This window comes from Gopherus flavomarginatus, chromosome 3 (genome assembly GCF_025201925.1).
Source record: "Gopherus flavomarginatus isolate rGopFla2 chromosome 3, rGopFla2.mat.asm, whole genome shotgun sequence".
Taxonomy (NCBI): Eukaryota; Metazoa; Chordata; order Testudines; family Testudinidae; genus Gopherus; species Gopherus flavomarginatus.
This window is the reverse complement of record NC_066619.1, coordinates 228,264,794-228,278,244: the sequence shown is the minus strand read 5'-3', so window position 1 is coordinate 228,278,244 and position 13,451 is coordinate 228,264,794. Positions and strand designations below refer to the sequence as shown.

The window sequence follows — 13,451 nt, the reverse complement described above, 5'->3', positions numbered from 1 at the left end:
TTGGGTCAAATTAGCACTGAGACCACAGGGCATGTAATAGGATTTAGCCTAGAGCAACAGGGATAGCATCCATCAGCAACATTGCTCCGTAGCATGTTGCAGGTGACTCTAGAGCTGGGAGAGTTCCTGTGCCTAATTGCACACAACAACGGTTACATCCCTGACCTTGTCCCCACACAGCGTTGCACTATTAATGTAAGTGTGGCTGAATCTGACCTTTGACAGACAATTGTTTGCAGAACTGAAGATCACGTCTCTTCTCTGCTAACTGTTGTCATCAATGACACTGTAAATGAAACCAAACACACAAAAAGCAGCACACTTTGGCATGACGGATGCATCTGCTGCTCTGTATCTGGTCAGAGGGCATCTGTATTAGCACAATACACTTGCCTACAGCCTCCCTTTGCAACCCTTTATCAGTTCTCTCATTGTCTAGAATTATTTTGTTCATGCTGGAACTGGGAATGAGAAATCTTCCTTCAAATTCACCATTCTCTAGAGCCCACCTCCTCTTTGGCTCCAATTCTGAAAGGCCCCTCCTTTATTCTGTCTAGCTAAGTTCTTACAATCTGGTTACTTGGAATCTGACAAATAAGTCCTAGTATTTTGGGCTGCAATCACCTGCCTTATAATAGACGGCCAATACTGAAAAAGCTGTGCCTGGTCCCTTAATGCCTATGTCAGTTTCTTGTGACTATTCACTCTTTTTGCTGAACATTCTTGGCCTAGCTGTAGAATGGCACTAGCCACTGCTCCTGCCCCTCTTCATTTTGTGAAGAATTCTTCTGAAAACAGACTAGTTCTCAATATGCACAGAAGGCCCTCTTTCTGAAAGTAGAACAGGAAGCTGTATCAATCTTAAATATAGGAACATACAATGAATTCTCGTTGTTGAAGCAAGCTTAGGCATCAGTCCCCTAAGGACAATAGCTCTGTGATGAAAGATGATAAAGGGACTGCACTATACTTTACCCCGTACAAGAGATGCTTCTATGAAGGAATACAGAGGAACTTGTATTGCTGCTGGCTGTGCTGGACCAGATCTGCAGATAGATAAAGGGCTCTAGCATTATCAGTCTAACACCTTTGACAAGCTCTGACATTCATACAGTGTGTGCTTATACAAACTTTATTTTTAGACCAATCTTACCAGGTAGATAAATATTTTTGTTAAAGTGAGGAACTGCAAACAAAAAAGTGTGCCAGCTTTCTTTACTCAGGGACACTGAGAAAAGAGCTGGGGGCCTGACCACTATGACTCAATCAGCCACCTTTGAATGTTGAGCCACAGGGCCTTCACCACTGATTTAGCTTATATTTGGTCTTATTTTTAATAGATGCTCAAGCACCTGCATTACATTGTGCAAAGCCCAGATACCATGGCTCTTAATTCAACAGAGTATTTCCAAAAACTAATCTAAAAGTTGTACTGTTGCAGAAAACAGTTGTACTTCAGCTAATACTATTTTCAGTTGGGATGGTCAAAGACAGCAAAAGGGGCAGGCAGCAACAGAACGGCAATCCTGTGTCATTACACAAAAGGGAAGAAAGAACATAAAGTATGTTTGTGTAATGCAGCTAAATATTCACATTTGATTGCCTCCCCTATCTCAAATCAAGCTAGCAACATAACATTTATGTAGAGTAGAACCTCAGGGTTATAAGTACCAGAGTTTTGAACTGACCAATCACCCACACACTTCATTTGGAACCAGAAGTATGCAATCAGGCAGCAGCAGAGAGCCAAAATAAGCAGATACAGTACAGTACTGTGTTAAATGTAAACTGCTAAAAAATAAAGAGAGAGCAGCATTTTCTTCTACGTAGTTGTAAGGCAGCTGCGGCTCTCTCCATCAGTCAGGAAAGGAGACCACGCCCCCTCTCTACAATGCCTCTGGAGCAACTCCCGTTCAGGGGGGAATTAGCCAACAGTTAGTAGGCCCAAGCCTGCAGTCCAGGCCAGCAGCAGTTGAATCCGTGAGCCCTGGCCCTAAGCCGGGTGGGGCAGCCAACAGTTAATGGCTCTGGCTTGCAGTCAGGCAGAGCAGCACAGCAGTCTAGGGGGATCAGCTGTCGCGGCAGATAGCAAAACTGTCTGGCATCCAAGCTTGGGTGGATGATACACCAAGGCAGGCCTCTTGGGTGGGGTGACAGGAGTAGGGGAATGCAGGCCCACTTGACTCCACTGCATCTCAGCCCAGGGCCCTAACAGTGGCGGAGTGATCTGCCATTGGGTCAGTGTGGAATCGGTTAACACGCTGGCTGGCTTGCCATCAGTAACGCAGCCAAACCCTATTCAGCTTCCCTGGGCTCCTTCCTACAATCCCATTCAGGCGATACCTTGGTTCCAGGGTCTTCATTTGTCTTGCAGGGGTGAACCACTAGTGGCAGCCCCAACAGCTCTGGCAGTCCCTCCGGGTCTCTGGCACTGTAGTGGCCGCCGTCGGGTCTGAGTTCCAGCAGTGATGGGGAGATGTCCTGCTCCTCCTTCCTAAGCAGTCATTTCCCATTTTGTATGTGTGCAGCTGATTGTTCCTTCCTCAGTGGAGTGCTTTGCATTTGTCCTTATTGAATTTCATCCTATTTACTTCAGACCTTTTCTCCAGTTTGTCCAGATCATTTTGAATTATAATCCTATCCATTTACCAATCTAGGAGGGGTTGCATCATCTGCAAATTTTGTAAGTGTACTCTATGCCATTATCTAAATCATTGAAGAAGATACTGAACAGAACCAGACCCAGAACTGATCCCTGTGGGACCTCACTCATTATGCCCTTCCAGCATGACTCTGAACTGTGGATCCCTAAAGAGGAATTAAGAATACTTTGCATGCCAAGATAAGTCGGAGCTCTAGAATGTTTACGTGGAGGCAAGCTTAATGAGGGAACCACAGGCCCTGAATGTAAAGCTACCCCCATCCCTGAGTGGAGGCTGTGTCATCAGAAATTTGGCAAACAAAGCTGTTCAGAAGGGTACTTCATTGCATGCCTGAAGAGGATCTTTCCACAAGTTTATTGAGGAGATGCCTTCTTATGGGACTGTGACCATCATGTTCATGTGGTGAATGCTCGATAGATACACAGATTTCAGCTACCCTTTCATGCAGCATAGGTGAAGACTGGCATATTGTGTGACATAAATGCATAAGGCTGTGTCCTAAAAGTCTAAAGTATGTTTTCGTTGGTATCTTTGGATGAGCTTTTAGTTGATTGATAGGACTTGGTTAGTTTGGAATATCTCATGGAAAGTGAGTTCTCACTGACCTTCAGTCTAACAGTGCTCCTATGAACTCTACACTCGGAGTTGGAATCAATATGGATTTCTGGCTGTTGGTTTTGAGACCTAGTAAAGCAGAGATCTTTAAAATTAATTGACTAGAGTTGATCACCTGTTGCAGTCATCTTCCACAAGTCAGTCAGTTACTGAGGTAAGGACAGACCTGGATTCTCTAGACGAGCTGCCACTATTGCTCCATTCTTGAATACCCTTGATGCTGTAGAAGAACCAAAGAGGAGGACTCTGTATTGGTAGGAAGATGTTCCTACAGCAGGGCGCTGTTGGCAGGACAGTTGTTGGCATGACTGTTTTTTCCTGAAGACTGGGACAGAGGCCCAAAGAGCCCAGTTGCCTGTGATTTCTTTGAGGAGCGGAAGACCTCATTTGTTCCATTGTTGAACAGTTTGGTACCCTCAAATGGGAGGTCCGCAATGTTATCTATCTCTCCCTGGAAATGGCCACGGATTGAAGCTATGATAACCCCTCATGGCTATTGCAATGGTTATTGCATGTGCCATAGTGTCAAACATCTAGCACAGCCTGTAATGATCCATGGGCAGTCAGTTGTCCCTCCACCACGATAGATTTCATGTGATCCTGGTATTCCTTACAGAGATTTTAAAATTAGAACAAGCTGTTTCATTTTATAGACAGTTATATTTTGAGAGAAGGGCCACATTGTTAACCTCATCTGAAGACTAGCTGACAAATACACCTGGTGATGAACAGGGACAATTTGTTTGGGTTCTCTTCTCTAAGTATGGACTTATGAGGACTCTGCTGTTTTGATTTCTCCTGAACTGTTGCCACTATGAGAGACCTGGGGTTGGATGTGAATAGAAATACTCAGAACTTTTAGCAGGGCCCCGGTACAGCCTGTCAGCCACTTTGATTTGGCTGGAATGGATACAGGTGTATGTCAGAAGTTCTTGCAGGCTCCAGTAGACCTTTATGACCAGACTAGATTTGTTTCCCTATTGTAAAAGAATCTTAAATGTTCAATACCAGCACAAGCTCTTTGACTACTTCCAGGGGTATTATCCAAAGTTTCTGCCATGCACTTCATCAGGTCCTGGAATTAACATAAGAATGGCCATAATGGGTCAGAGCAAGGGTCCATCCAGCCCAGTATCCTGTCTGCTGACAGTAGCCAATGCCAGGTGCCCCAGAGGGAGTGAACCTAACAGGCAATGATCAAGTGATCTCTCTCCTGCCATCCATCTCCATCCTCTGACAAACAGAGGCTAGGGACACCATTCCTTACCCATCCTGGCTAATAGCCATTAATGGACTTAACCTCCATGAATTCATTGGCCTCAGCTGAGTTTAATGTAGGTGGACACTATCTCATCAGAGGAAGAGGAGGAGATTACAGCAGAGATCAGCTGCACTTCCTCTGGTAGCTGCTTATGTTCTTCAATTCTCCTCCTGCCTTAAGTAACTGGCTTGATTTGTCTTTTTTGGGAAGGGCAATTCTGCCCTACAGAGAAGAGGAAGAAGCAGGCTTCCTGGAGTACGGCTGCATACCAGTAAAACCAAACTAGTACAGATAGGAATGTTGAGGTGGAAGAAATTGAGGACAGTAGGGATATGATGATCCCTGTGAAGCCTAGACTTCTATTACCTCTCACAGACTCCTTTCTACAATCCCTTCCTGACTCTGAGCTGGCTATCCAGAGAGGGAATGGTGGACAAGTGGGAGATGATTCTCTGCTATGCCCAGCAGAGGAGGAGGAGGAGGAGGAGGAAAAGGACTGTACCTCCATTAAGGGAGAGGCAGTTATGTCAGGTGAACTCTGTCTCCACAGGTTGGTACCGGGAATACTTCTCTAGCCTAGCATACCAGTGACTCCAAGGCTGGGGGGTTAGCTATCACCCTCCCTTAATTTTCTGGATGAGATAACTCTGGCACTGTGCCCACAGCTAAAATCACTGGGCACTGTGTATGGTTTAGGTGCAGACAATAGTTGGTGCCAAGGTAGTGTGTACCAATGTGTATGTTACTAGGACTACTATCACAGAGGCACTTGGTTCTGAGGCTTGAGTACCAAGGCACTCAGTGCTGGGGTAAATGCTGAAGGGCTGCTACAGAGAGCAGCTCTGTCCACTGGGAGTCTGTACCAGGGAAATGGACTGGACATTCTCAGGGTCCTTGGATGAATGAACCCAGGATGAGTCATGGTCCTGTTGAACCTTGTGTCTCAGTCTGCCAGGTGCCAGGGATGGCAACCTATGTCTGGGCTTATCTTTGGAACAGTGCTCCTTTCTGCCTATTGCAAATCAATGCCAACGTAGTGGCAGATGAGTGGGGCCTCTGCGTAGATGTGGCCCAGGAGCTCGGGGTGGAATCACTGCTCACCAACACACTTACAGAGAGTCTAACTGGACAGTAGAGGCCTGGCTGCAGCTCTCCTCTCAGCATCTGAGATGGCTTGCATCAATTTGGTCTTGTAGAAACAGCTTGAAAGGGGCTTCCCTCACTCCGAATTCACTTGGAGAAAGAGCAAGCAGATGGAACATCACTCTGGGACATGTCCTTCTCCAAGACAAAGCAGGGGGCAGGAGCGCCCATCATCAGTAAGCATTGCAGCGTCACATAAGGGACAGGCCTTAAATCCCAGTTAATTTGGCTTCTGCGATAATGCTAGGGGAGCCATTTAGGCTAACTGAATTATTGTTTTGACAACGGTAGTAAAAAAAACAACTAAAACAATCACAATGTGCAAAGAAAGTGAACAACTGCAGGGCTTCCATCTTGCTGCCACAGGCAGTAAAGAGAAACTGCTGAGCCTGCTCTGCCACTGATAGGAGGTGTGCACAAACACCTAGGGCACAGGCTTGGCCCCAACAGAACCTGCTGCTAAAAGAATCCTCTCACTCGCATGTGGTGCATGTGAAATAAGAGTGGAATCTGTGTGGACAATCACTCAAAGAACACCACTAAGTTCTCAGTCATTTGCTAAATTTCTTGAATATCTGATGGATCTTATCTCTTTAGCCATCATGCCACCCAGCACCTACTTAGCTATAACACATAAACCAGTGCCCAGAGAGTTGGACACAGCTGACCAGAGAAGCCAAATGCAAGTGACAAGAAAAGGAACATTAGGCATAAGAAATAAACAACAGTCTTGTTATTCACATTTCCTTTAACATAAGCCTATCTAGTGGCAGATTTAGAGGAGGCTGGGAGGTAAGCAGGAGCCTGAGATGAAAAATTCTTGGACTTAGAATAAAGAGGCATGTCTCTAAATTTCTGGAACAGTTCAATTTAAAATATGTACATAGATTTCTCTCCATAAAGACATTGCCATATACACCTTTGAAACAAGTTACTCCGATTTTAAATGGATAGGAGTAATTTGCTTCTTCCTATTTTTTAAGAAAATCTGCAAATTTACAACATGATAGCTCACAAAATGAGAGGTGTCCTTTTCAAAAAACTGACATTCCTCCCCAGGTTTAATAGCTCCTTGTTAGAAACAATCTCCTTTGTGTTAACTTTGCAAAAGGAACCTGACTACATGCTCTATAGCTGTGACTTTGTGCGATGACAGCTCTTAAGTATGTGGGCAGATCAAAGCCCTTTAAGAGTTTTCTCTCAGTGATAAAACTGAATCCTGGTTTCACACTGCTTGATTGGTTTGTTTTGGAGCAAGACATTCATAAGACATTCCCACTGTGAAGGAGAGGGAGAGAGCAGAAATGTCTGTCACTGCAAACAAACAAGGAATATTTCAAAAACGTTTAGAAAAGTCCCTTTTATCCACAGCTGAGAAGATTCTTCAAAACAACAATTAACCAAATACAAAAAAATTCACATAAAAAACAGTTTTCCTCAAAGCATAGCCACATATAATCCTATCATAGTGTTTTAAATCTTAACAGCTTCTGTCTGACACAAGTACATCCGACGTTCAAAGGGCCCAATCCTGCATTCCTAGTATACTCTCAACTCCCACTGAAGTCATCACGTGATTTGGATATTCAAATGAAAGCAGGATTGGGCCTAAAGATATGCACCTGTGTTCATTTATTAAATGCTAAGTGTCCTTATTGATGCCCATCTGACCCAGAGGTTAAAATAAAGAGAGTGATCCAGCACAAGTCTTAGAGTGACAGTCTCTAGATACCTGAAGAGAGAAACTACTAATTGCGTAGCTGTACCCACACACTCATAAATTAGGCTAATAGTAGTGAAATAATTTGGACATAGAAACAGATTCCTGCTCTCAGTTGGCAGAAATAAGTTGGTGCTGGCACCACTTGGGGAGCTGCTAATAGCAGTTTCAGACACCAGAAAGATGAACTGGTATGCAGAGTGGAATAGGAAGTCTACAGGGACTGAATGGGATACAATATACATTCCAGTAAAGGTTTCAGAACAAAACTACCAGTCTGCAGATATGTAAGAAAACATTTCTGAAGCCTTTATTTACAAAAGCTTTAAAAACAAATAATACCCTCTGTTATGCAAATCATTTGTTCTTGTTTTAAAAAGGACCACCCAGTTATATTATTGTAACTTAATGAAAAAAGAATATGTTAAAGTACAAGGTAAACAGATCAATTTGGCAAACATTTGGAGATTTGCTAATATTGATTTCAGTGTAGATAACACACTCACTCTGAGGCGTGCATTCCATCATTTCAGGCTAGTATTTAGCTATTCAATCCCAAAAAAAAGTCTTCCTGCACAATTGCTCTGCTATTCATGGTTAAAGTACAGTACAGTCCTTTAAAACAATATATATAAAATATATTGCTAAGATACACTCAAAAAATAAAACTAGCATTACACTCCTCAGGTAACTTTATTAGCTATAAGTAATTTATATTTTGTTGTTTTACAACAAATATATCTGTACCATCTGTCTTTGTAGCAACTACAAAAGCACAATTTATCTTCCTTCTAATTTAATCATTCAATTCAATATAAAGTTTACTTCAGGTCTTTGGGTTTTATCCTTAACTAAACTCACTTGCAAAAATCATCAAATCAAGCACATAATAAATATGACTTTAAAAAATAAAAAATATTTAGGTAATACATTACTGGAATAAAAGCTAGGAACTGAATCCAGGGAAGTGTGCCATAATAGAACCACTGCAGTTCCAATATCCTCAGATTTTCAGCTCAATGGCAAAAATACAAAAGTAAGTCTCTCACAATTTTTCCTGAAGGGTGTAAAGCTGGTTTTCAAACATTTTCTTCCATCACAGAGTGGCTTTAAAGCAGCAGGCAAATTAGAAGCTGATGTGCACAGGATATGCTTGGAAGACTGAACACTAGTAAGATAATAGCAGCTACTAAGATTTCAGTCGTTTGTTTTGCTTGAACAAACCAACCTTGTTATGCAGTGAATGTGTTATATTCTGCAGCCTCAAAAACCAAGGAATACAGTGTGAAGTTGCTAAAGTTGGCAGACTATTTTTCTAGCTCAGGGCAAAACCCTCCAAAACTTCAGATAAAACAGAGGATCTGAGACAGAGTCACTCTCTAAAGTGCAAATTTGATGGTCCGCAATCTTGAATAGCTAAAACACCTGCATACTGGAAGGGACAGACATGAAACAGGGAAGTTAGTTACAAATCAGTGCTAGTTAATTTGGGGGAAGGGGGAAAAAAACAAAACTAAGACCAACTAGGTAAGTTTACCAGAATATTCATTATGATTTAGCTTTCCCCTTCTCTCTGCCACACTGATCCTACACATGCTTCTTTACAGATGGGGTAGGTATAAAGGCCAAATTTAACTCAGAAAACTCAACATATCAAGATCAGATCTGTGATAGGAACAGTCAGATTTAGTACATAGAAAGGCAGAAAATAAAGTATTCTGAGAAGTGGGGTGGGAGGGGGAAGAGCCTAATTGTCCAAGGGATTCAACCAGAGATAAAACCTATATACAAGCATACAGAGCTCAGAAAAGATGACCTCCCATTTCATGTCATGACTGTTTGTTGGCTTCTTCTTCATATGCATTTCCTGTGCCATTTTGTACATAGGAAGAACCAGAACCAAGGCCATACAAGTGACCACAATATTTGGCATCATCAATGTGATCTTCAAAGAACATCTAAAAAGAAGTTAAAAAAAGACAAATCAGTACTGAAGAATAAGAGTCTTATTGAGGTCAAATACTGTCAGGCTTTTACATGCTCCACATGCAAGTAAAACTAAATCAAAATAACGAAGTGACTCTTGGCACTGAAGTGTTCTTGGCCATGAGAGAAAGAATATTAGCCCTTCAATGCATCTTCCCTTATTTTGATTAGTAGTAAATGGTGACAACTCCAGAAGTCTCAGGAGTCTATTTTAACTCAAGAATTAGAGCCTTGTGTCTTACAAATGCAACAGAACAATATCTCTTTGTAAGTGATTTCTATGGGCCTTCTCCTTCACCCTTCCTAATTAAGCACTACACACTACTCAGTGTGGTTTTCAAAATATACTGACTGTTTAAACAGGGTGCAAATCTAAAACAGTTTTTCCGAAAGATTTTATCCACCATTATCTACTTTAAATCCCCGTCTACATTCAGGGCCATTAATTTTCTATTGCTTGAACTAGAGTTTGGCTTCAGAATCCATGATGAAGTATGGGAATGCAGGAAGATGCAAATACATATATTTCACCTTTAAACAAATCCTCTCCCTGTAATGAGAAACTGGCAACGCTAAAATGAAAACTGACTAAATAATGCATGGATGCAGCACTTTACAAAATTATAGGAGAGCCAAAAGATGAAGTAGAAAAGAAAGGGCATAGAGTAAATATGACGAGAGCGCACACAACAATTTAAGGGAGACAGGATGAGTGCAGGCAGGAGAGTCAAGACATTTATTTAAAAGCCATCCACCCTCTCTTCCCCCAAAAAACTTGGATTTGCCTAGAACAGCATTTCCTGCATGCAGGATGGTGAATTCCAGGAATTGCCTAAGGGCACTTTTACTTTTTTGGGTTTGTTTTTTTATTTAAAGTCTTTAAATAGCCCACCACTAGCTTTTCTTTAAAAAAGCATCAAGAAGCTAAGCATCTTTTAGAGTGGGGGAGAAAAGGAGATCAATGACCTCTTTTGTGGTATTTAAAAGCCAGACCAGAAAGTTGTGCTCCCCCTACTGGTTCTACATCAACCATCAATATACAACCCTTTCCACAGCTACAATAATACTGGTGAAAGATTACATGTGTTTTAGGACAAAAATATAAGTTAGTAAAGAAAAAAGCCTTGTTGATAGGATTCATTCGAAATACAAACATAAAACTCACCATTTCCTAAATAAAATAGTGCAAGAGTTAATAGAGGAGAAACATTTTCAAAGCTTCTATGAAGGGCTGAACAATACAATTAAAAATCTTTGCTTGTTTTATAAAAACAGTGAGATCACGCCTCATGTTAATTAGAAAACTACTTTTTGCATATTAAAGGAGAACCACAAATTCGTAGCATGAGGCCAGGATACACTGGTAAAAGAGAATTTTCTTGTGCCAATATTTTAACACATGCCCTCATGTGAAAAATAAATGCATTATATTAGCAGCAACCAATTTCTCCCCCACCCCCAGTCACAGAGCAGTCGTAGATATGTGCAAGAGATTTACCGGGTTCATCTTCAGTAAACTGGTACATGGAGTTAATGGATTGCCAGTAACTCGAGGTATGCCACTCATTAGTAAAAGCTAATGTGAACACTCCTCACATCTTAACAAGGCTAGAAATATTTGTGCCTTTACCCTAAGTTGATCGCTAGCTGCCACATGAAGGAGCGCAGCCAAGAAGCTTGGCACGTGACTACTGCTGTAGCCATCGAACATGCAGCTGTATTGGTGACATCGAGAGACGCCTGGAGAGACAGTCTGGCAATTGTCTGGCCTTCTCTTATGAAGACTTAAAAGTTGTTCCCTCTAATCCTATAGCAGGTGTTCAATAAAAGATAAAACTTTGAATAGTTTGTAATCATATTTTGCCATCAGGGCTTGGTAATTGGCTACTCTGAACTGCAAAGAGGCCAAGGAGTAGCTCTTGCAGCCCAGAAGGTCCAGTCAGTTCAGCTCATTGTCAGATGGCATTAAGAGGGACTGATTTTGATTCCTTAACAGCCTTGATAAGCAGACAGTCAGGTGTAGGGTGGGAGAAAAAAAAAATATACTTCAAGTCTGTGGGTGGGATATAGTATTTTTTTGTCAGCCAGTTTACACACAGGCAGTGTAGTAGCTGGAGTTTGCCGCAACATACGGGCAGAGCATCACTGAAGGGCAAGGCAATTTTTCCCTGAGGAGATGTATAAAGGATGCCCAACAGAGAGCATTAGGGTTCCTGCGTCTTCTCCAATTTATAAGGTCTCTGCTATTTGTTTCCCAAGATCTTGAAAGCCCTTGAATTCATCAGCGTGGGAGGTATGACCACCCCATCTAGTGAGGAGGAGGATTTGTGGAAAGGTGGCATTTCTTCTTCCTCAGCTGGCTCTTGCTCCTTTGTAACATCCTCTATGGAGAAGGAGCCAAGGGAAGAGGCTGTTGTTCCTGGCATGCCCTTTTACAAGATGGGACTCTGAAGAACTGTTCACCATAAGGGGCCCATAGGTTCCAGTAAGCCCACTGTGGTGGGGCATACAGGAAGGGAGCAGAGCCCCAACATTATCCTTGCCAGATGCATCAACTGCTAGGAATTTCCTCCTCAGGGTGTACCTCAAAGGACGAAGCTGGAATGGGAAGGCGGAGGAAAACTGTATGGACACCTCAGAATCCAATAAGGTGTCATCCCTCAGAGAAGCAAGTGGTGCCGATACCGGTGGTTGAGTCAGTACTGGGGCCAGAGAGGGTCCTGTAACCACATTGGTACCAGAGGCTGATATTTGCTTGGCTGTCGAGATGGTACTGAAGGATGTATCTGTACTGGCTTTGTATCCTCAATGAGTTTGTATGGGGCTGGTGACCATGTCAGCACTGAAGAACGAGTCACTGTTTAAGATGATATGGGTAAGTAGGCTCCGGAGGTGAGTTGGTACCAGATGAGAGCATGTCTTTGTATCTCACAGCAATGGTTATTCAGGCTCTTCCAGGAGCTGAAGCTCCTCATGGAACAGGAGCCTGGATAGTACCAAGCGTTCTGGATAGGAGTCAGTATGTCTGGAAGTACTGGAGACATTATGGAAGTGTGATAAATGAACCCTTATCTACTGGCTACAGAAGATGACACCAATGATGATTTCAGTTTGGCTCTGGAGTCCTTGTGTTCCAAAGACACTGTGCCCAGTGCCAATGCCAGTGTTGCTCTAGGTTGTTTACCTGACAGCTTCTCAGTACATGACATGGTCTTCTTAATCAGACCTGTGGTCTCAGTACCAGAGAGGATAGGCACCTCAGCAGTACCCAAATAGGGGCACAAGGTCTCCTAAGACTGAGGGAGTGACTCTCCGCTTATCTTATCCCATTCTGGAGAATGGGATATTTTCTTCTTTGAGTGTCTAGATAGTTCTCTAAGGCCCCAGGATTTTTGCTTATTACTGCAGCACAGATGGTCCCTTGGGCTCTCTGAGCAACCAGATCCAAGAAGAGTGGTGCGACTTGGATCCTGTGGGTCTCAGTGAGCTCTCCATCAACAGGAGTTTTAGGCTGTACTCCCTCAATTTCTTAGATCTGCTTTTAAATCCAGAGCAGCTCTTTCATTTGGCAGGGACATAAATCTCTCCCAGGCAGTGGAGGCAGCCTGAATGTCTGTTGTTGAGGGGGAAACTAGCTACACTAAGTCTGGCAGGGTTTGAAGCCCAGAGTCTCAGGCATAACCCCATACTCAAGACTATGGGTTAAGGCCATGGAAAAACAACGGCCAGATTGGGCAAACAAAAAAAGTGGGGGAGAGGAAGAGCAAAAACTTCTAAATAAAAGACAATACCAAAAAAGAGCGAGAAAGATTAAGTGAGAGAGCTAGTAAGCTGTATGGCTATCTAACAGACATGACGCTCTGTCTCAAGGCAAAGGCAGTTGAGAAGGACCTGGAGTGTGACAGGTCTGGTCCTCCCATATACCCTCATACCAGACACAAGGGTATCTAGGATGCAGGCATGGATGTGCAGAAAATGCTGATGAAAATCTCTGATCAGGAGTGCATAGGTGACTGTACATCCTGACGTGAAGCACCCATAAGGACACTATGCAAAGAAGAAT

The 13,451-nt window shown here is 42.8% G+C and overlaps 1 protein-coding gene across 1 annotated transcript in view; it reads right to left on the bottom strand.

The window, feature by feature from the left end:
* Positions 1–7,688: 7,688 nt before the first annotated feature.
* The window catches only part of CNOT7 (CCR4-NOT transcription complex subunit 7), a 33,320-nt gene continuing 27,557 nt past the window's right edge, over positions 7,689–13,451 (bottom strand). Inside the window, exon 7 of the mRNA XM_050948002.1 lies at positions 7,689–9,360. Coding sequence (XP_050803959.1) covers positions 9,232–9,360 — 129 coding nt within the window. The 3' untranslated portion in view covers positions 7,689–9,231. The remainder of the gene's footprint in view (positions 9,361–13,451) is intronic.